At 37.7% G+C, this 23,184-nt stretch overlaps 2 protein-coding genes across 4 annotated transcripts in view; one reads left to right on the top strand and one right to left on the bottom strand.

Annotated features, from left to right (window-relative positions):
- cenpp (centromere protein P) overlaps positions 1-23,184 on the top strand; it is a 74,764-nt gene that overhangs the window by 49,762 nt on the left and 1,818 nt on the right. For all 3 annotated transcript variants that reach the window (XR_012397358.1, XM_073936444.1, NM_001003555.3), the window contains 2 exons: positions 20,998-21,077; positions 21,186-21,277. Coding sequence is in view for 2 of the 3 variants with exons in the window: in XM_073936444.1 (XP_073792545.1) it covers positions 20,998-21,077; positions 21,186-21,277 (172 nt within the window). In the remaining variant the exon portion in view is untranslated. The remainder of the gene's footprint in view (positions 1-20,997; positions 21,078-21,185; positions 21,278-23,184) is intronic.
- On the bottom strand, positions 531-12,557 carry ecm2 (extracellular matrix protein 2, female organ and adipocyte specific). Its single transcript, XM_681415.8, has 10 exons — positions 12,318-12,557; positions 9,607-9,865; positions 6,861-7,049; positions 6,072-6,782; positions 5,748-5,863; positions 4,490-4,625; positions 4,167-4,324; positions 3,765-3,904; positions 3,253-3,579; positions 531-1,345 (listed from the first exon to the last, which is right to left on the bottom strand). Exons 2-10 carry the CDS (start codon positions 9,854-9,856, stop codon positions 1,177-1,179), a joined length of 2,196 nt encoding a protein of 731 aa, XP_686507.3. The 5' UTR covers positions 9,857-9,865; positions 12,318-12,557; the 3' UTR covers positions 531-1,176.

A 23,184-nucleotide genomic window follows, 5' to 3' on the forward strand; every position in this document is an offset into this window, starting at 1 on the left:
GGAATCTTGATTAGTTGGTGGCTTTCTACATCTTTGCTTGTTCTCTAAATATAGAGCAACATTTAACTGCGTCCAGACACCAGGAGTAGGCGGTTCAGCTGTTGATTTACCCTCAAAATAACAATAAATAAAAAGCATGTGACCCGTACATGAGTCATTGGAGCATGGAAAGCTTCTGAGCAGATCCCCTTCAGGGTTTTTATGTCTATTCTTTCACTTTTTTTAAGTCATCAAAACCCAAGTTCACCCTCAGAGGTATTTTTTCAGTAATCATCTCCCGTTTCACTAGCCATAATAGAGCGATATCTTCGAAAAATCTTAGAAGGAGCTGAAGACTATGATGTCATAGTCAGATCATTTACTGAGGTCATTAGTGTGATTTTGCTGCATTTCCATTAGCACAGTAACGTTTATAGATCGCAGATGTTTTAAACGGGCTTATTTTAACAAAGGAATTAAATTTAGGAAGTCTCAGCTTAATTTAACTCGCATAAAATTAGCAGCGGTGTGAATAAAAGACTTACAAGACATTTAGGAAAATGGGTTTTATTGATGCTACATTGAAATCTAAACTACACAAATACAAATCCATGGTCATTTAAATGACTTGAACCATGTAGGTATGCTTCCATTATGCGTCACAGTTCATTCAGTAGTAAACGTCCTTATTGGTTCTGTCTTGGTAGAAAAACGCATTATGTAAGCAGGTTGATGTTGGCAGCTTTCTTTTACGAAGACTTAAGAAAAAGCCATGCATCCTGTTTTTCTTCACTATATGACAGACAAACTTAATACTGTTATTACAAGAATAAGATACATCTCGATATAGTTCATAAAGTTACAGTCTGTTACTTTTTTCCCTCTTGAAGTATTGTACAGTTGATCCATGCACTCTATAAAGACACGTCTAGACAGGTGGAGAAAAACGCGGGCGTTCTGCCATGATCCTCGAGGCGGTGATCAAGTCCAGTCTCATCAGACTTCAAATTCAAGCTTATTAAAGCTAATAAAGCAAGACATGCCAGACAGAGATTCAAATGTATGAATTGTTTGGTAGCGTTTTCATTTTTGAACCCCCCCCCCATAAAATAATATTCATGATAACTGCATCTTCGCAGGACTCAAATCTGTTTTTACTTCTTTAGTGGTTTATAATAATAACAGATAAGATTCCAGTTACTTAATCCTCTGAGGCTTTAAAACAACACTGGAGTAGGAGCGGACGCAGGAGAAAGCCGTGGGTGGGATTTTTCGTGGGTCAATGAAATTGTTCTCGAGGCGAACGGCGACTAGATGAGAGTCATCTTCACTCAAGGGGTCACAGATGGCCTGTTCTGGTACATGCCTGTTGGATAAAAGTCACACAGATATCTCACTGCAATGAAAAAAATACTAGTTGAATTGTTTGTTTTTATAAACAAAATGTTTCCTTAAGCTAGGACTAAAAAATTCTATGACTTTATGTATAATATGTAAAGTCCTGTACAATTAGTGCATTGACTGTTACTGCAAGTAAATGTAGAAATGTGGAATTCAGAAGCCTTGTTTTAGTGACAACGGGTCATTTACACAAAAAAGTTATGGTTTTGACTGTTCATAACAGTTATAGTGCAACATATAAGATTTTCAAAAACGTTTTCTTCCTTATTTTTGTATGTGCTCACCTGATTTTTTGTTTAATGCCATGTCCGCACTAATATGTTTTCATTTAAAACGCATAGTTTTCTTTTCGTTTCGACCTTTTGTTAAGACTGAGACTGCGTTTCGAAAATTCTAAAATTTTACTTGTGTGACGCATTCATGTGACCAATTTTGCTATCACGGTGGACATGTAGGCAGATGTTTTGGATGCTGCCCGTTTTTTTTAACAGCCTTATCAAACATTAATTTCAATTTGTACATGTTCCTTATTGCCTCAGCAACAACTCTACCTCACTGTCAGCCTATTTAAAAAAAAAATCTGTGATTTTTCTTTGACATTTAGCCATGTTTCAAAGAGATGGAAAGTAAATAAACGTCTGATAAAAGTGTCTTAATCCTTGTTCCTCCATAATAAATTAACGACTAAGGATTATGTTTTTAGTGTGCATGATTTTTTTAGAAAATAATTTAATACGATATTGTGTACATGGAGCGCTTTGAGACAAAAACAATGTTTTCACATTTATCTAGATTAGCGTAGATGTAGCCAAAATGTGTAAAGGCTGATTATTTTTAAAATGTGTAAATAGGAAACATTTTTAAAATGCAAAGAAAAAGCATTTGCGTTTTTGGCTACATTGTTGTCGTGTAAACAAAGCCTAGTTTAGGTTCTTAATGTTAACTTTTTTAATAATTTCAATAATTAGAATTTTTAGATTCCATAAAATGTTTCTGCGTGGCTTTGGTTGCGATTTGTTGAAAAATCTAGGACTGGATTAAAAGACTTGGTTTCCAACAAACTGATTCCATCATTTTCCTTCAGCTTAGTCCTTTTATTAATCTAGGGTCGCCACAGCAGAATGAACCTCCAGCTTATCCAGCATATGTTTTACCCACTGGATGCCCTTCCAGCAGCAACCCAGTACTGGGAAACACCCATACACTCTCACATGCACACACATACACTATGGCCAATTTAGTTTATTCAATTCACCTATATCGCATGTCTTTGGGCTGTGGGTTAAACCGCAGCACCCGGAGGAAAGCCAAAGAAATGCCAGCTGGCCCAGCCAGGACTCAAACCCTCGACCTTCTTGCAGTGAGGTGACAGTGCTAACCACTGAGCCACAAAAAAAACTCAAAATAACTGAAAATTGCAATAAGCTGCTGACTAATTTTGAGCAATGTTGCACCCCTGTCATGAGCTTTGGTGATATTATAGTTTGGGATTGGTCAGTTTTTACGACAACATGGTTGAAGTTACAGTACACATTAGACTTTTCTTGAACATTGTAGAAACATTAGTATCATGTGTCATCTAAAGAGATGCTCTCGATAGTGTTAATGTCATATTCAGATTTTTCCAAAAAAAGTGTCCTTCACATAAAAATCAGTTTATAGGATTTCATAGACAACACAGGAATTCGGGTAAGGTCTAGTTTTTTAAGCTTTTTACAAGCTGTCCGAACATTGCCAGTAAATGAATACATGGAAATTCTACATACAGCCTGTTTAATGGAAATATTTTTGCGTTTGGTTAATTTTTATTTTTATTTAGTCAGATCATTGTGTCAGGAAATTTTGACTCTCTGCAAGAGGCCAACAGCATACCTGATTTTGTTGTTGTTAAGTCGTAGGAAATGTAATGTGGTCATCTCATTAATTCCCATTGGAATAGCCATAAGGTGGTTATGGTCTAGACAGAGTTCGGTCATAGTGTTGAGGGTGCCAAAGAAGGACTCTGGCTCGACGCCGTCACCATCTAGCTTGTTGTAAGAGAGGTAGAGGTACTCCAGGCCAGGCTCCATGTGTGCGAACACGTATCCAGGAATGCGCTCAATCTGATTCCCAACCAAAACCAGGTGAACCAGCGACTTTGGCAGGAAGGATGGAACCAGGTAGAAGTTGTTATACGAGAGATCTATAGATTCCAGGTTCCTTTTGGACACAATGAGAAAAGCAGAATAAGTGTTTCCACTTTTGCAGAAAACTTCTGTAAAACTCTTCTGAACAGCTCTTTACAGATTCTGTTCATTCATACTATACAATTCTGGCAGATCATAGAGCAGAAAGGAACATTGTTTTGCTTAATTGGTGTACTATTATTCATGTTCAGGACACACCTGTTATTGATCCAGGCTAAAGGCGCAATACCTGACTCATCTAGTTTATTATGTCGTAGCACAACAACGTTGATGTTTGTAGTGTGGTTGAATGCCATTTCAGAGATGTCTTCAATCAGATTGTTTTCGAGGTATAACTCCTAAACAGAAAGGAGAGGATGAAGTAAATTGTGCAGTTTTTACTGAACTCTACTTGCCTGACAAAACCTTTAAACGTGACTTTAGCAGCTTCAAATTACTCTGTGGTACATTAATGGTGTTGGTTTGCCACGATTGCTGTTTTACAGTTGCTACCTGGTTTCCCATATGTATTGTAAAACCAGCCCACAAACGTGTATGTAGTTAAATGAACAATAATGTTTGACATAGTCAATGATTACTTTATTTATTGATCAAACTTACCAGTAGAGATTCTGGAAGGCCCTGAGGAATGGTACGGAAATGGTTTCTGTTTAGCCGAAGGTAATTCAACTCTTTGAGGGGTTTGAAGGCCTGCGGATTCACATTACCTTCACTGAGCAAGTTCCCCTCCATTTCCAAAGTAACCAGACTGCTGAGACCTTCCAGGAATTATGAAGCAATTTGTGAAAATATTGTGTTTTCAAAGTACAACATTAGGTAAGGAACATTTCATGCTAGTGTTTGCTGATTAAATGTCAGCATTTTTATAGACATAGCAATTACGCTAACCTTTTACACAAAGCAATTTTGCATAACCGTTTTACCTTCAAAGCTGTTTTCTTCGATTTCTCTTAGATTGTTCTCATTTATCTTTAGCTCCTGGAGTGTTGATGGGAGTTCGGTGGGAATTTGTTCCAGAAGGTTTCCATCCATGTACAAGCGAGACAGTAGTTTAAGACCCTTTAATGAAAGTTACATAAAAATCACGCCATTAATCTTTAGGTGCGAAAAATAAAGGTCAAATACAATATGCTTTCAAATGCTTCACTGAAAGTTTTCCACTTTGGTTTTCTGGACTTATTACTTCTAATCATTCATTTGTAACACTTATGACTGCATGGGTATCACTCCCTAGGCTAACTGAACAAGCAGATGTTTGAAATATTTTTTACCATATGCCATATTCCTATCCCAAGGCTTACTGATGAATTGACTCAAGTAGGGTATAACTGTATGTACGCTATATATATAGAATTTCCAAAACCTTTTTAAAAGATGATGTGCATGTTTCGACTGGTTGGTGCCCAGTGAAAATAGGAAAGACTAGCGTAGCAGACCCTCTGTTGTTTGTCTTGAACACATGCCATGGAATTTTGTTTTATTTGACAGTCTGCAAAAAAGCAGAGCTACAAATTTCAAGTACAAGTGGGCACAGTGTTTATATTAGAATAGGATTTGTGAAACTTCTGTAAGTGCTATATGGTTATAAACAGAGCAAAGCATTGGAGAAGTGTGTAGCTTAGCACTGCAAGTTTGCAGATGGTACTGTTTTGCACAGCTTCTAAATGTTATGGAACAAACATTTGCTTCTCTAATTCAGCTTAAGTTCAGCTTGAAGACATGAAGTCCTGTTCGGGAATTTTTGTAGTAGACTACCCTAGTAAATGCACACTCAGAATAGGCTTGTTTACACCTTTTATTTTCCATATTAAGCAGACTGTTAAAAGAATTCCAACAACATTATGTAAGATCTGACATTTGATACCTTGGCCAGCAGCCCTGCGGACTGTCAAGATCACATTATTGAAAACACGCAAATTTTGGGAGCTTTTAGGTTATTTCACACCAAGTCTGGTGCAACTAATGATTGGCGCATTTGCAATATTTGCACCAATTGTCAGCTATTTAGTCTTATCCTAAATATCTGTGGAACATGATTGGTTTTTATCCAAGCAATTGCAAATTTGACTAGGCAGGAAAATTGCAGTTGAATCGTTTTGGGAGGTCGAAATGTTTTTCTCGCCAGAAGGGTGTTTAAGTGTTCCTTAATGCAGCATGCAGTCACCTTGTAGCGTTACTTACTTTAAATGCTTGTGGGTCTATGCCAGACGAATGAATCTTGTTTTTCCCCAAGTCTATCCACTCTAGGTTGGGAATTCCATTGAAGGCTCCAGCAGGGATGGTTTTGATTTCGTTCCCTGTAATTTCATAAAGCATAACAAGTTATCAAAATCAGCCTCACTGGGATCTGTATACATGGACGTGGACTCTGTAAACACTTGCATATGTACTGATTTATCTGATTCGGACTTAATCTTTTGCATGTGTCTTAGGTAAATGATCTAAGATCTATTGCAGTGCCTGTATCCATTTACGACCTAAAAGAGTTTACGAGGCCTTCCTCACCCTGCAGGTTGAGTGATTTGAGCTCAGGGATGGACAGTGGAGGAATCCCCATCAGTTTAGCATTTTCACAAGTCACAATGACATCAGAGATGGTGCAACCTGGAGGCAACAATGTGGTGACCATCTCAGATTCCTCTTCGAAGACATCTGGTCCTTCCTCGCCTGTTTCAGTGTCCTCCTCGACTGGTTCGCTCGGCTCTGGGAGTGGTAGAAGAGAAGGACTTGCTTCTTTAGTTGGTTGCACTAGTGACATTTGAAAAACATCCCCTCTTAACCAAACAATGTCCTCATCTTCAGTGGCCTCGTCTCCTCTGAGTCCTTCCTGGGCTCGTTCGGCTGCTTCCTCCAAAGCCCTCATCATCTCTCTTTGCTCCATCTCTAGCCTACGTGCCCTTTCCTCCTCGGCCCGTCGCTGCTCTTCCATCTTTTTCTTTCTCTCTTCTGCCGCCGCTTTCTCCTCTTCTTCTTCTCGTAGCCTTCTCTGCTCTGCCTCTTTTTCTTTGGCTTCTTTCGCCTCTTTTAACTTCTTCTGTCTCTCAGCTTCTTCTTTCTTCTGCTTCTTCCTCTGCTTGCGTTCAGCATCTTTTTTGCGTACGCGTTCTTCTTCGTCCTTTTTTAGCCTGTCTTTGTCTCTGCGGTTGTGTGATATTTCGATATAGGGATCGGCTAGATCATTGGGAGTGGGAGGGTCACCAGAAAATTCGTCAAGAACTGAGTTCAAGAGAAAAGCAAAGATTAGATTAATTTGCTAGTGCTATGCAGTTTTGTAATGTCAATGTTTTTACAAACCTTGGTCAATGCAAATTGGACAGCACTCTCCCATTGGTTGAAATTTGAGCTGGCACTGTAGAGTGGGACACAGTATTTGGTCACAGACGACCTCACCCTTAGAGCACAGGCAACTCACGCATGGTTTTGGTGACCATGCTGTTTGATCGTACATGGTTATACCTCGAAATACACAGTTCTCTGATTTTCCTACAATATTTATAGAAAGAAGAAAAAAGTATGTAAATATGATTACTGCAACATCTCTTAAAGCAACACTCCCCTTAAAAAATAGGCTCATTTTACAGCTCCCCTAGATTTAAACCATCTTCATTAAACCATTTAAACCGATCTCTGGCTCTGGTGGGTGCATTTGTCGGATTAGAGCATAAGCATGTGGCTCAATAATTAGAATAATTTTCTTATTTACATCCTGACTCTTCTGTAATTACATTGTGCACTAAGGCTGATGAAAAATGAAAAGTTGCTATTTTTTAGACCAGGGGTGCCCAACCCTGTTTCTGGAGATCTAACTTCCTGCAAAGTTTAACTGCAACATTGATCAAATGCACCTGCCTTTAATTACCAAGTGCTCCTTCAGATCCTACTTAAGCTGCGGTCACACTGCACTTTTCTTCCCATACTTCCATTCATACGCACAGGATTGCGTCAGACCGGAAACGCAAGCTTGTGTGACAAGTTTCGCAGTTTGCTGCGTTGGAAAGTTCAAGCTTGGTGAATTATGACCTGTGAAATCACATCATGTGACTGCGCGAGACCAATCGAAGAACAAAACATGACCTCTCTAGACAGAAATTAAAATTATGGACCAATCACTCGCTTTTTTAAATGTCTAAACATCTTGTTTAATCCCGCCCCTTTTTGCAGCGCCATACGACATAATTTTGCAGGCACAAACTTTAATGTGACTGCAGCATTAGTTGGTTTAGCTGTGTTTGATCAAGATTGGATGCTGAACTCTGCAAGAAGGTAGATCTCCAGGAACAAGGTTGGATACCTCTGTTCTGGACCGACGTAAAATTTGCCTATTTTTTTTTTTAAAGTGGAGCATTTCTTTAAAAACATTAAATTCACATCGCTTAAAAATTATGACCATCGATTTCTACATAAACTTGGAAATCAGTGTCTCATTTGATATTAGTTGCTGTGATTTTGTTTATGTGTCAACCTCATTTTGTTTTTTTCAGTGACAACTTGAAAATCTTTCTAGGCTATTCCTTTTATTATGTATATTATTATTATTGTTGTTTTTAAAATATGCAATTAAAATAATTAAAGAATGTCAGTGATTTAACCCGCAGTATGCATTTACAGGGCTGTTCGGAAGCTAAATTGTTTGTTAATTACCATCTGGCAATGTTTTTATCCGATGTGGATAACCAGGCTATAAGGCTATAAAATTGCTAAATATATCAGCCCACTGCAATACTGTTTTCTACATGGAATATAAGTGCCGTTCCTATCTTTATTAACAAACAAAGATGCTAGCAGTCAAAAGTGTACACATTAGCTACACAGTATAAAACTGGTCTATTTGAAAGTAGTGTTTTTGTTTTTATGTGTTCTTCCTCTTTTTTTAGTCTTTCACTTGCAAGAATTACAGATCTGTCATTGACCTTAATGCTAAACACTAAACATTTCATGATTTTGCTCTAGTTCAGGCGGTTGTTTGCGTGTTTTGAAATTGCATGGTCACACTGTCACATGTTGCCAATGTATAATCATGTGGTCAGTGTTCAGACCTGAGCTTCACCACCCTGGCCAGAATGGTCATGTATTAAAACCATACAAACTAACCACTCTCTTCCAAAACTCTGTAGGGCATGTTGAAGACTTTCAACGCGTACTTGAATTTCTATGCATTTTCTAAGCAGTAAAAGGAACAGATATGCATTCACAACATCTGCTATATGTAAGGAAACAACTATTCGGCTTAAAGTTCACCCAAAAATTGAAATAATTTTGTCACCCTTGACTTCCAAAGTGCTGGAAAGTTGTAATTCAATTCAATTCACCTTTATTTGTATAGCGCTTTTACAATGTAGATTTTGTCAAAGCAGCTTCATATAAAAGATCATAGTAAATTGAAACAGTGCGGTTCAGTTTTCAGAGTTTAAGTTCAGTTCAGTGTGGTTTAATAATCACTACTGAGAGTCCAAACACTAAATAGCAAATCCATCGATGCACAGCTCTACAGATCCCGAACCATACAAGCTAGTGGTGACAGCGGTGAGGAAAAAAATTCACCAATTGTCGAAAGTGAAGAATTAAAAAACCTTGAGAGAAACCAGACTCAGTTGTTTCTCCACTGGCCAAACGTCTTGTAACCGTTGACTTTCATAGCATTTGTTTTTCCAACTATGGATGTCAAGGTTTACAGGTTCCAACATTGTTCAGTATATCTCCTTCAACTGGTTTGGAAGAAGTTAAGGGTGAGTAAATAATGACAAAATTTGCATTCTTAAGTGAACTGTCCCTTTTAAGCACATTTTTTAAAATAATATCACTAATTGGATTCCAATCGGACTTCTGTTTTGTTTTGCGATACTCTACGTCAAAAAAAGGTAGTGTAAGTATCAAATTTTCAATGAAAGGCATACAAGCACATTGGATTTCTACATGAAAAATCTTTATGAACACAACAGAATTTGGCATCAGCTGTTTCTTGTTAAAGTTTTGCCATATTCTCTCTAAGTTCTGACAACTTGACAAACTACAGTCTCAAAGTAGCTTTCCCAACACTGACCTGCAGTCACTTCAAAGTTTGGCTTCGGCTCCTTCGTTTTCTTGTAAGACTCCATGAAAACGGATCTGTCCTGTCCATTACTTTCTGGCGTTCTTCCCTGCTGCAAGCTGATATTTGACGTCTGCTTTCTGGCACGCTTGGGTCCGACACCTCGTCTTTTACCTTGCACCAAGGGACGTCTCTGTTCATTCGCGAGGCTGAAGGTTAGACAGGCCAGCAGTGACATTGCCAGAATCAGGTTTGGTCTCATGACTGAACCCTGCGGGATCAAACACAGAGGCATCTCAGTGCTACGTGTTCCTTCATATAACTCTGTTAATGCATACTGTCTGCGCACACATTTCCATAATGATAAGTTACGGCATTACAGGTGATCCAGCCTCTAACAGCTTGACCCTGGAAAGCTAGACGGCTTTGAAGGAGAGTAGCCTTGAACACCTTTACTGTAAGAGAGTAAAACTGTCATTTAGGTGAGCGATGGGTGGTGTTTAGAAGACTGCAGGAGGTTTTAAGTATTATGTTCAAATATAACAATCATAGCACAGATTTTATTAAGGACAGTCTTGGTCTTGATTACATTCAATCTCAGGTTGTAGCAATGGGAACTACGACTCATTTACACAATTCTTTCAAAAGGTTTATAACAGTAACGTCATCACGTCAGTGGCTCCAGATATTCCTGTGTGCCATGTTAAATGATCTAAAACGTTCCAGTAAAGGCTTTTTGTGCGCACATATTGCTATTTATTATGCTTTTCAAGTTTTATTAATAGTGTTTATAGTCAGTTCAATCAGCTCAGTTTGTAGCGGCCATAATTTAGCTCATAAAACAGGCATTTAGATCCTATAATTTGTAAGACTTGGCTGAAAAGTTTTTTTGGATGTTGTTGCGTCCAAACAATCAACATCATTAAAGTTCTAGGTACATTCAAATGCAACAGTTTTCAACACATTAGGAGTCAGATGTCTGAAAGAAATGGTTAATAGTTTGATGAAGTGGTTGGTCATCAAAATTCAGAGATTTGAGAAATTTTTAAGGCAATTTTAATGGAATGTTAATGACTCCAAGTGCAGAAAATTAATAGTTATGATTTTAAGTATACATTTAACTTATTTATGATGCAATAACTGAAACTACAGATCTCAAAACGTGAAACTTGTTACAAATTCTCTAATGCGATGAAATTCTTAATGTATTAATTTGTGGAATGGTAATGATTTGATTGATTGATTGATTGATTGATTTTATTTGACAATTTTACCAAAAAATATACAAACAAGTCCAGTTAGACTAACTCATATATATTTTAAAAACTGTCGAGGATAAAATACACAAAAAATTTGCAGGCTTATTTCCATTGTGGTCCTCGAATATTCTTAAAAATTGGACGAGCAAATCATTAGTGGATTGCAAACATCAACAGCTCAGCAACTCGGCACAGCAAAAAACTTCAACTTTTAAACAACCACTTTTTAATTTCCCTTCTAAAAACACTCTCAATTTGAATCTCTTTAAAAATGGTGGGCAAAATATTCCAAGCAGCAGAGCTCGTAAACAAAAAAGAATTTCTACCTAATTCACTCTTGAATCTGTATGGGTAAATATCCCTGCTGCATGCTCTTGTAGAATGACTGTGCACCTCGCTGACTAAAACATAATTAAGAAAATATTTTGGGACTGTTTTCTTTAAAATCTTAAAAACCATCACTAATTTTGAAAACTTTACCCTCTTCTCAACTTTTAAAAAATTACTTTGAAGATAATGTTCCTTAATAAAATGTGTCTGTGGAGGAACTTTCAAAATAATTATACACAACTTATTTCAACCTTATGTAGAAATAATTTGTCAAATATTGTCTACATGTCAAATATGTACAATCTGTCTACATTTTGAACATATTTAATAGTTTAAAAATAAATAGCAGAATGGTAATTGAATGGTTGATATTTTATTGCGAACAAACTCTTGAAGCTGCATTAAAAACTTTAAACTTGGTAAAATACAAATACATTTCAATGATTTGCAGCAAAACTGCCTGTTTCAGTTTATACTTCCACCCAGTTTGAAGTTCTTGCAGAAGAAATGCCAAGCCTAAAGAGGAAAAGATGACAACACAGATTACCCGGACTTACAGTAATGGGAAACAAGAGTAAAATCAACAGCTGAGCAATGCAGATATGCTACAGAAGGCGTCTACAAACGTCAATCTGACCCTCAGGCAAAGTCATACGGTTAGCATTAAATCAGAGCTGCGGTGGGATGGAGGGGAAAAAAGGGGGGTTTAATTAAGCTCTTTAGGATGACCAGGCTCAGATGGAAAGAATCTATAAAAACCTACAGCTTTAGACAAAGAACGAGAGGGGCGAAATATACTGCTGCGAGTAAAAACATCCTGGAGGGGCGTAGCATGATACAGGGTCTCCCTCTCTCAACGCTGTAATGAAAACCAGGTACAGTAAAGCCGTAAGCACTTTTACAGTCCTGCAGCTGTGCTCCGGCGACTATTTCCCAAGACGTTTGTCGTCAGTGTTTAGCAGAGAAGTTCCAAAGTGCATGCAAAGAGAAGCTTAAATCTATAAAGCCCTTAATAATGTGACATGCACCCCGTAGACGGAAAAAAAAGAAAACAATTAGTGTTGCACAAAAAGTGTTTTACGACATTACTGAGGGTGAGAGCTGAAAGAGAGGAGAGAGTCGTTTGTACGTTACCACTGGTTTCGGGCGGTTTTGCGAGGCCAAATATTTCCGCTCTTTCCCCCAAAAGCTGTGGGATTTGCCAGCAACGCAAGAAGTGTGTGTGCGTCTGCTCCGCAGCAAGAACGCTGATAAATGTCAAAAACAGACGGGGGCTGCTCTAGCGTTTAGTCGGGACTCGCTCGGGCAGAACTTCTCCAGTTCAGTCTCCGAAAGTTTCAGCCAAATGAGGGTTGTGACAAGATACTGCCTTTCTCAGGAGAAAGAACTTGGTGATTTTGTGCATCCTAATTACTAGGCTAGCAAGGCTACTGTACTCAAACAAAGAGGTGGCACCTGGCTTGTCATTAGCCACCGTGTAAAAACTCTGTGTAAGTGCAGAAAATGAGCTGTAAATGCACACATTTCAGCACAAATAAGCTGATCAGAAGACGTCTGGACTGGTTTTCTGGATTGTTTTTTCATGTTGACCCCCTACTACCCAATGGGACGCCCCCCCATCTCTTGTTTCAGAGGGTGGGTATGTTGAGCTGGAGGAAAAATCTCCAGATTTTCAGTTTCGTGCATGAAGGGGTCGTGGTCAGAAAGTTGTATGCTATAATTAGACTGGTGAGCTCAAATATTGGGCTGTAAACCACATCACTTTACCATCATTTATTAGCATTATTAATGAAATGAGGTAATATGGCACGGATTCACACAAAAAACGCTGATATCAAACCAAATTAAGTTAAAAAAAAGAAAAAAAGCTACTTGGCTAGTTAGTTTGTATGTCTTTTCTGTGCCAATGACAATATTTCCAAAGGAAGCTAATCAGGCTTTGCGTGTCACTTGCAAACTGCTGTATGATAAGATTTATGAATAGGTGAACGACTATCTTTTGGATTACTTAGTGTAATTTCTCTGTTGGACTTTTTATACTCTCAATAGTCAAACCTCTGTGCATAAAATGTACAACAATTTCTAAAGCAAGATCACACGGTTTTCAAAAGATAAACATTGCATGTTTTTGTGGCTAGGAGCGTGTTCATGCTTGGGAGGTTTGATTCAATTAAAACAAACTTGGGTTTGTCTGAATACGGTTAAATGCTGACATCTGTGCTAAACAAATGGATTGAGAGTTGAAAAAATGGCTCTCTATCCGCATATTGACCAAACAAAGAGAACTGAGGTATAATTTGGCCAGTTTGGCTCAATTAAATCAAAATCTCGTATGAAAGCTCTATTGGTGCAGGTAATCTGAATAAGTGTAAATGCTGTCATCTCAACCTGTACGATTGAGTACACTGGGATGACATTTGCTTATCGTGAGTGCTTTTCAAAATGTTTATTAATTATTTAATATATTTATTGTGTCGGTTTGCACACTCGCATTGACACTTTTTGTTTAGTCATGCAAAGCCATTTAGTGTGCATGAAACAAGTCAGACAGGACTGCTTAGAACTTTTTAACTGAAAAATGAATACAACACAGCCCAAAGACTTCCATACAAACCAATAACAGGACACAATATTACAAGATACCACCATAAACACACTGTATGCTCAAGCATATATACTTTTCTTTTCATTTTTGCAGAGTTCAATGCAGGTACAAGAAATATATCACCTTGCAGCATCTTCATTTGTGTAGAAACAGTGTGAACACGAAACCAATTGAATCATGTGAACAGTAAAAAACGATTAGTTGACTGTGTAAAACAAAAAAAAATTGGAGTAAACCCATTGCTTTGAAAACAATTAGTTGGTTTTTATTTAAAGTGAGTAAACCCCGTAGCCTTAAAATAGTTATATGAATGAACTATGTGCATTATTACAAAATTAAGTCAACTAAACGGTTCCAAGTCACAATATGTAGGTTTCTGCACTATTTTTGAGTATGGTCAACTTATGGTTAGGCCAGACGGAATGTGGACGTTTTTTGCTATATCTGCAGAGAATTTTGGTAAAAATCTGCAGATATCTACAGAATTATTTTGGGAATATCATAACTAAAACCTTAATATGTGAAAAAAAAATTTTTTACTTTAATGTTTAAAATGCAAATCCAATTAGATTCACATTATTTGGTAAACAAATCAAGTGTATCATATAATATCTCTACTAAAATACAAAATATTACTGTACATACATATTGTACATAATTCAGATGAACATTTTCATATTAGTCAATAATATTACTGTAATTAATTTAAAAACTGAATAAATACAGATTTACACACATTTACTCAAGTAAACAAACTGAATTAATGATGGGCTAAAAATCTGCAAAATTCTGCGCACACAGATCCCGTGTGAGCCTACTTATGTTATATAAAGATGCCTGAAGATTTGTATAATCAATTTTGACTTGATAATGTTTACGAATTAAAATGTTTGAAAAGGGAAAACATGACAAAATGCTCTACGCATTTTAAAGTTCAACGTTTCTGAAAATACTTTTAAAGAAACGTCATAATGAGCAAAAACTACACCATCCGTTTTTGAGGTCAAGCGTTGACAATCTAGCAGATGTATTCTAATGGAGAGCAGAGTTTGAGACATTATGCCAGAGCTTTCAGAATTAAACAATCTCCAGAAATCCACTGCATTTTGTTTTTTGGCCTCCTGAGATGCTAAATTGCGAACACATCCAGCTTTAGATTGAATCAGTTTAACAGACTATGTGCATTGTCATCTCTTGCAACATCTCATCCAAAAGATCAGGGGACAAATGGTTTTCACATCATAGTCCTCACCGGTCCTTAGCGGCAGCAGTGTTTATGGGTAAATTTAGAGACGTGGATCAAAGAGTGTCTGGTGTGAAATTAATAGTGTACAATCTTTCAACACGGTAGGATGTTTTGACTTGCCATCAGGTAATGGCCGGAGCTCTGTGACTCAACAAACTGGAATGAACAGCTGCGATGCTTCACTGTTTGAACTTTCTTTACACTCGTTCCTCGTCTTAATTTGAGCATGATTCACTGGTATACATGATTGCGAAGAAAAAACACAATCTTCAGTGTTTATCATCACAATAGAGTCTGCCTCTGAAATGCCATTTCATTTCATGTGACGTCAATGAGCACTCTTATTTTTCAGTGCCATCCCCTCAAATCACCTGTCCTATAAAAACCACCTTTTTCAATATATTGTCCCACCCCATTTTTGCATGCACTGTTCTATCATAGAAGTAAAATGGTTTGCCAACACAACGTCATGTTGGATTCCTTGCGCAGTGCATTCAGATCTTGTTAAGGTTTGGAAGTTCTTCTTGGACTGTTTGGATGTTGACTCAACCAACATGGCGCTCTTTCCTTGAAGAAACTCGCTGGAGGATGTTGACTTAAAAAAAAATGACTCTTTCCACATGCGGATTCCGTTGGTTAGAATGGTCTGTATAATGTCACGGACCATTTGGGATGTACTTTGAGACCCAGAAGACTTTTTCACACACATGCCTAGCACCATGATAATGCCTTTCAAAAGGCTGGACTGTATTTTTTGTTGCGTTGCAAACGTCTCTTTCCACTGCGGTAATGTCGGTTTGCTTCAGCATCTGGTTCACTATATTTCCTTATGGAACTTTTTGCATAATGGAAGATTTTATGTTGGGCAAGAGTACTCAGCAGTTGCATGTGTGTGTAGTCAGCGGTTTTATGTTTCTGGGTACCTCAAAATCGCCCTTGAGGCACTGAGATTTATGTTTCAGCTTTGGGTCATCCACTGTTAACTTTTGGCGTGAAGTAAATAATGCAACCTGGATCAAACATTTAACTCCAGTATTTCTGAAATTGTACTTTTGAAGTCTCAGAGTGAAGCCAGTTTTATGAAAAGTTTTCCGAAATATTCAGACACTGTTGGCTTCTGAACAAGCCCAGAGACTCTGGTTGTTCTGTCTGGCGTTTTAATAACTGTTGACAGGGATCCGTGGGGAGCATAACATGTCGTTCCAGGATCAGACAATAGAGGTATAGAGTTCAAATAATGATTGGGTTGCGTGAAGGATGCTAAATTAATGGCTTAGTTCAAGGAAGGCTCGAAGCCTTTGGTCAGAGCTGTGTCACGTTTACTGAAAACAGCCGTGCCTTTTAAATAATTGTTGACCATTTAGCTTAACAACAAGCTAGAAATTGCTTCATGATGTATTAAAAACATTTATGCTATGATTATATGTTAGCTTGCCAAATAGATTCAAAACAGTTATTGTAAGATGTAAAAGAAGTACACAATCAGAAATAAAGGTACAAAATGTGTCAATAGAGCCATACCTTTTCAAAATTTACATCTTTGTACCATACAGGTGAACAATAGTACCTTTAGATTACATCTTTGTTCCTTTTAAGGCAGTGGTTCGCAACCTTTTTTTTTTTTTTTTTTGCCTGAGACCCGCTATTCCCCGGAAAAATATTGTAAGGCCCCTCTCCACATTTAATGATATTATGGCTCATATAAGTTTGCAGTGATAAAAAGCCTAAAAGGCCGCCGTCATTTGCGATCTCCAGCAGTTGATCTTCTTCCACAGCCATGCTGGATTCACCTGATTTGTTGACAAATGGGTTGCGAATCCATATCTTGGCTGATGGTGGGTCATTTACTAGGTCTTTTCCCCTTAGTAAAGAAACTTTCCAAAGACGTCTGTTTCTTACTCACCAAGATGTAACCTAGAGAGTACGGTCATTTTTCAAAATAAAAGACTTTTCAAAATGAAAGCTCGTTCAGACTCGGATAAAAAATAAAACGGAAATAATTAATGATTTCTTGTGCAGCCCGGTACCAATTGATCCATGGACCGGTGTGTAAGGAATACTGTTGTAGGTAATAAAATAAACCAGGGCAACATGATCATTCTCCTAATTGTCCACTGCTAAGAAATTTTTAAAATATGACACGACCTCCCACAAAGCTCGCTGAGTCCCCCTTGTGGGCCAGGACTCCCCTGTTGGAATTGGGAACCCGGTTTTCGGTACTATGAGGTACACATTTGTAATTTTTGGGTGTTATTATATTCCTTTAAGGACCTGTTAGGAACAAAAAATGTACCTTTTAAAAAATACCACCCCATTGACATTGTGTGCCTTTATTTCTGATAGTGTACATAAATATGCATAATTTTAAAGCGATATTTCACCCAAAACAATATCAATAATTGCCTTTATGTTGTTCCAAACCCCCGAAACATGTTAGAATTTTTTAGATATTTCTTGTCATCCTAGCTCATCCAAAGTCCAGAATGATACCAAAAAAAGATCAAATACAGAGGATTTACTCAGAATAATATCAAGCTATGAAAATACTTTTTTTTTGCACACACAAAACACTTTTTTGCACACACAAAAATAAAGAGACATACAGTCTGTTTTGAGGATGCTTTTTGGTACCATTTTGGACTGTGACCATCTTTGGACTCTTACTGTTAATTTTAAAATACCTTCATTTGTGTTCCCAAGACCAATAAAGGTCTCTGGGGTTTGGAACAACATAAGGGCAAGTAATTACTGACATCATTTTCATTATTAATATCATATTTCATCTCTTTAATGTTCTGTGCAAATCTATAACTACATTGTTGAACAATTTTACTTAGGCCTAATCCCAATTCTACCACTTAGCCCTTCCCCATACCCCTCTCATTTTGCACGTTCACATGAAGGGGTAGGGGTGTCTCAATTCTCTATAGCTTGAAGACGTAGGGCTAAGAGGAATGGCTAGATAGCCCTTGAAATAGATTTTTCAGGACCACACTTGAAACCAAGGGGTTTGAAAATTTCCCAGAATACACCAGCTACATCGACAGCATAGCTGCACACGGAAGTCAGGAGATGTACAAATTAGTATTTTTTTGTCATTATTACAAATTTTTACAACAAACAAGCACGTTTTAATACAATTATAACCACATTCGGGTTTTACCATAATGGTTTTTAAATAAACCTCTAAAACTGCAAAATTTCGCTGTTATAATGTTAGTGTAATGTTAGTGTTGTTTTTGTGCATTTATAAATGAATAGGGCCACGGTGTAAATGCACAGTACAGTTACGATCTTATTGCCTCATTATATTGAACTACAGCTGAGATCATCGATCTCATATGAAGCAAGAGATCGCAATGAAATATGATGACATGTGCAGGTGATGTAGTGGTGTCCCATTTCAAAAGGGTCAATTTTTAAGCCCTTCCTCTACCCCTTGGCCCTTGAAACAGAGTGTTAAAGAAACAGAGGGCTTCAAAAGGGGTAGGGGTACAAAAATAGAAATGGGATTGGGCCTTAATACTAATTACTTAACTTTAACTTTAATTAGCGTGTACGGGTAAAACTAACAGTGTTAGGCACGTTCCTTTAAAATTGTAGTTAGTTAAAGTTACTAGTCATCTCTCTTAAATAGTAACTCAGTTTTTAACTGAGTTACATAATTATAAAAGTAACTAATTACCAGGGAAATGATTGCGTTACCTGCTTTGTAATCAGGGAAACAGTAATTCAATTGATTACTTGATACTGAAAAAAGTATCACCATTAGTAACGGCGTTTATTTATAGCACCGTTATTCTCTTTACTGAAAACTAAACATCTGCAAAAATGTAAATGTGTCTCTCTGAGATCGCAACTGTGTTTAGTCTCTTCAGAAGTCTGAAAGGAACATCACAACCTCACAATTCTTGTTCGAGAAAGTCTCATTGTTTACCAGAGGAAACATCAAGTTAATGGTGGAACTGACAGTATTTCCCAACTGTGTATTGTGGGAATTGAGGGGAAAAAAATCTGGAAAGTTTTTGATGTCTAATAGGAAAGTCTGATGGATTTATCTAAGGGGTTTATAACGCTCACGTAGGACTGCTTGTGAATGTGCAAATTAGCATGTGTTTTTAATCATCCGGCTAAAATGCAGACAAATGAGGAGTTAAATTTAAGAGCTGCTTAATTAGATGTCCTAATTACTTATAAAAATATACAGAGCTTCTGTATGTCTTTTAATACGGAATTAAGTGTTAGGGCAAGTAAGGCTATAATTTCAAACTTTGTATTTAGTGGTTTCTGCAAAGGACAGAGAGCTGGAAACATCTTTCTTCATATACTTTATTATTTACTGTCAGCAATAAATGGTTCTGTGTATTCAATTTTCTCTTCTGTGGTTCAATGTCCTGAAGGCATTTCTTAAACTCACTTAAAATATTCATTCATTCATTTTCTTTTCGGCTTAGACCCTTTATTAATCAGGGTTATCCACAACGGAGTGAACCAACAACTTATCCAGCATATGTTTTACACAGCGGATGCCCTTCCAGCCGCAACCCAACACTGGGAAACACCCATACTCATTCTTTCACACACATATACTATGGACAATTTAGTTTATTCAATTCACCTATTGCGCATGTCTTTGGACTGTGGGGGAAACGCACCCGGAGGAAATCCACGCCAACACCGGGAGAACATGCAAACTCCACACAGAAATGCCAGCTACCCACTGTGGCACCGTGCTACTCTCACTTGGAATATCAATTGGGTATTTCATGTAAAAGCAAGACTTTTTATATAACTTCAAACCTGTATACCTATGAAACTTTGCCAGTATAATCAGCTAACTAGAAATGCATACTTCAGCTTACATTTATGAGCATGACGCCTGCAACTTTTGTTTCTTTTCACACTAATGATGTTTACATGGACGTGTTATCAGTGAATAAAGGATTATTTTTGTACAGTCCTTTGCACAACAGCAAATAAATTAAAACAGCTTAATGATGTCTAGGATTGTAATCAAGTACATTCCCCTCTCCTATCCCTTAAGCTTTTTGGCATGGTCACTGCAGTAGCTCACTTGTGATGCAGAGGGCGTAGGTTCGAGTTTGCACAGTTCCATAAAACAGATTAAAGCAATGTAAAATCAATGTAAAACTAAATGACTGTGATTCTTACATTTGCTTACAACACTATTGGTTGGGTTTAGGTCAGTAGTTCGCTTGGAAATCTCTACGACAAGTCCCACTGTCTCATAAACTTGCACAAGAACAATGTTTATCTGACACGTATATATCAAAATGTATCCTAAGAACATATTTCAGATTTGCAAAAACATGTAGACAGTGGATTTGTCATCTGAAATGTCCAATGAAGCATTCTCAGAGCAATGTATTTTACAATTTGCAGAAACCTAGATTGTGGCATGGTTCGACTTAATGAGCCTGGGTTATTTTTAAAGCTTCAGTTAACCAAAAAAAAGTTGAAATGATCTCAGCACTTGAATTGCACGGACCAGTTTTTTACATTTATATATTTTTGTTTAGTGTTTTGGAGCCTGAAGGCCCTGGTGTTCATTAGGGCTGTGCAATAAAACAAAAACTGTGATTTTTTTTTCTTATTTTAAACCCCCCCTTGAAAAGCCTTGTGTATGCTAGGCAAAATGATTTGGTGTAAAAAAAAAAAAAAAAAAAAAAACATTTTTGAGCAGGCAATTTCTCTAAGACATCAACATTTGTCTTTAATGTTCAGCTCTGGTTAGTGATAGACTTGGTTTTAGGCTGTTTACCCTCCTTGTTTTGGAGCAAATGCTGCAATTCCATTACGTAATCTTTTAATATGTAAATTACTCCACATATTTCGTTTCGGTATCAGCCAGTGTTTTGGATCCAAGTTGCTGTGGGTCCGATGGAATCTGTCAAGACTCTTTTGTTAATTTATTTAACACACGGGTGGTTTTTGCTTGGCAGGAGAAGTACCCAGACGTGGTCAACCTTCCAGAGGGATGCAGATCAGAGATCATGATTATACGAAGTCCTCAACTTCCAGGGTAGGTTCCATCAGCTGAGAAAATCGAATAGAAACTGCAGTTTATTACTTGAATCACGTTATAGAGTCAAGAAATCTCCAGATTACATGGTTGAAATGTGTTTCTCAGGATCTCTATGACTTTATTCTGGAAGATCCACGTCTCCAAGGAAGGAGTGGTAAAGCCGTTGCTTGATCTACTGCTGAAAATGCCAGATCAGGGTAAGATTAACTGGGTGATGAGTGAAATATAGATTATATAAGAGAGAATGTTGCATCAGGATTGAACTGCTGAATGTACATTATCAGTTTTGCTTTGTTTTTTCATGCAGTTTGGACATTAGTTTACATGACAAAAGCATGTGGGGCCTGAAAACAAACTAATATTTAAAAATTATATTAATATCACCTTAATTTAAACGAAAAATATTTCCAATTTGTATAATCCAGATGTCAAAGTGCAAATAAAACATGTTCAGTCTAGAGCATAGGTCTCAAACTGGATTCCTGGAGGGCAGCTCTGCACAGTTTTGCTTCAATCCTAATCACCTGAACACAGCTGATCCAACTATTGAAGGTGTTCAAGGCTACTAGACACTATTAAGCAGGTGTGAGTTGGAGGTGGTTGGAGCTAAACTATGCAGAGCTGCGGCCCTCCAGGAATTGAGTTTGAGGTCACTGGTCTAGAGGCATGAGTTAGTTCTTCATAACCAAAACAAACATATCATGCATCGGTGGAATAAAATAGAACTTGAAAATAGTCATGGGCAGTGGTCAAATATACTGTCAGTATACAATGATATTTGATGAAAAATTTGATGAAAAATAAAAGTTTATAAGTTTATGTAAGATCAAAAATTTACAAGAAGCTACCAATTATTTATAAGAGGTGGATGGTAGATGTGGTAGTAATGGATGATGGTCAAATATACTGTTTTGATGTTGATTTACTGAAATATGTGCCTGAAATTGCATCTACTTCACGCTGGAAATAGTGAAACGTAAATAGACTTGGACAAAGCTAAATATACACTTACCGGCCACTTAATTAGGTATGCCTGTCTGACTGCTCTTTCTTATTTCTTATCACCCAATCACATGGCAGCAGCTCAATGCATTTGGGCATATAGACATGGTTAAGACAATCTGCTGCAGTTCAAACCGAGCGTCAGAATCGGGAAGAAAGGGGATTTAAATTACTTTGAACATCACATAGTTAGTGCCAGACGGGCTGGTCTGAGTATTTCAGAAACTGCTGATCTACTGGGATTTTCAGGCACAACCATCTCTAGGGTATACAGAGAATGGTCCGATAAAGAGAAAATATCCAGTGAGCGGCAGTTCTGTGGGCCAAATGCGTTGTTGATGTCAGAGGAGAATGGCCAGACTGGTTCAGCTGATAGAAAGGCAACAGTAACTCAAATAACCACTGGTTACAAACAAGGTATGCAGAAGAGCATCTCTGAATGCACAACACGTCCAACCTTGAGGCGGATGGGCTACAGTAGCAGAAGACGGGTGCCACTCCTGTCAGCTAAGAACAGGAAACTGAGGCTACAATTCGCACAGGCTCACCAAAATTGGAAAATGGAAGATTAGAAAAACGTTGCCTGGTCTGAGGAGTGTCGATTTCTGCTGCAACATTTGGGTGGTAGGGTCAGAATTTGGTGTCAACAACAGGAAAGCATGGATTCATCCTGCCTTGTATCAATGATTCAGGCAGGTGGTGGTGGTGTAATGGTGTGGCACACCTTTAGGCCCATTAGACATTTTCTTGGCACACTTTGGGCCCCAAATGATCATAGAGCCACACCATAGCCTATTCAATTTAATTCAGCTTTATTTGTATAGCGCTTTTACAATGTAGATTGTGTCAAAGCAGCTTCACATAAATGCTCATAGTAACTGGAACAGTGTAGTTCAGTTTTTAGTGTTTAAGTTCAGTTCAGTTGCCTGAGTGTTGTTGCTGACCATGTCCATCCCTTTATGACCACAGAGTACTCATCTTCTGTTGGCTATTTCCAGCCAGACAACATGCCATATTATAAAGCACAAATAATCTCAGACTGGTTTCTTATGACAATGAGTTCCCTGTACTCAAATGCCCTCCACAGTCACCAGAACTCAAT

This window comes from Danio rerio, chromosome 22 (assembly GCF_049306965.1).
Source record: "Danio rerio strain Tuebingen ecotype United States chromosome 22, GRCz12tu, whole genome shotgun sequence".
NCBI classification, from domain to species: Eukaryota; Metazoa; Chordata; class Actinopteri; order Cypriniformes; family Danionidae; genus Danio; species Danio rerio.

Coding starts and splice junctions, on each gene's coding strand:
- ecm2 (XM_681415.8), bottom strand. CDS start 9,856: ATGAGACCAAACCTGATTCTGGCAATGTCACTGCTGGCCTGTCTAACC. Junction 7,050..9,606: donor AAACTTTGAAGTGACTGCAG/GTCAGTGTTGGG, acceptor TAAATATTGTAG/GAAAATCAGAGAACTGTGTA. Junction 4,626..5,747: donor TAGACCCACAAGCATTTAAA/GTAAGTAACGCT, acceptor CTTTCATTAAAG/GGTCTTAAACTACTGTCTCG.